Source organism: Terrapene carolina, unplaced genomic scaffold (genome assembly GCF_002925995.2).
Source record: "Terrapene carolina triunguis isolate 2854851 unplaced genomic scaffold, T_m_triunguis-2.0 Scaffold714, whole genome shotgun sequence".
NCBI classification, from domain to species: domain Eukaryota; kingdom Metazoa; phylum Chordata; order Testudines; family Emydidae; genus Terrapene; species Terrapene triunguis.
Window position 1 is genome coordinate 7087891 of NW_020665065.1, and position 606 is coordinate 7088496.

The 606-nt window shown below is 75.4% G+C and overlaps 1 protein-coding gene across 1 annotated transcript in view; it reads left to right on the top strand.

Annotated features, from left to right (window-relative positions):
* The first annotated feature begins 43 nt into the window (after positions 1-43).
* MRPL20 (mitochondrial ribosomal protein L20) overlaps positions 44-606 on the top strand; it is a 5199-nt gene continuing 4636 nt past the window's right edge. The window contains exon 1 of the mRNA XM_026660086.1: positions 44-208. Coding sequence (XP_026515871.1) covers positions 122-208 — 87 coding nt within the window. The 5' untranslated portion in view covers positions 44-121. The remainder of the gene's footprint in view (positions 209-606) is intronic.

A 606-nucleotide genomic window follows, 5' to 3' on the forward strand; every position in this document is an offset into this window, starting at 1 on the left:
CCCTGCGCTCCCCGCGCCTGCCCGCGCGCTCCCGGCCCCGCCCCCGGCGCTCCCCGCGCCTGCCCACGTGGTCCCGGCCGCGCCGCGCGCAGGGGGCTGGGGCCGGCCAGGCGGAGGGGCGATGGTTTTCCTGAGCGCGCCCTGCTGGCTGCGGAGCCGCCTGACCGACCGCTTCTGGAGGGTGCAGGCGGTGCTCAAGCATGCGCGAGTGAGTGAGTCCAGCCGCCCGCCGCGGCCCGGTTCCCGGTCCCGGCCAGGCCTCCGCCCCGGGCCTCTTGCCTCCCCAGCCCCGCTCGCGGGCTCGGCGCCCGCCTGGCCTGGCCGCGCTTCCCTTTGCGCATCTGCTGGGAGCCAGGCGCTTTCTCCTGCCCTCGCTCGCCCCACCTGGCAGCCAGAGCCCGCCGCTCCCAGCCCCGCCGCGAACCTGAAGCGGGTGGCGGTGTCTGTCCCCAAGGAGCAGACGGCGTGGAGGGACGGGAGGGTCCTGTCGTGTCCCCAAGGAGCAGAAGGAGGGTGTATGGGGGGGATCTGGGGGGAGGGTCGTGTCCCCAAGGAGCATAAGGGGGATGTGGGGGGGTGTCGTGTCCCCAAGGAGCAGAAGGGGTG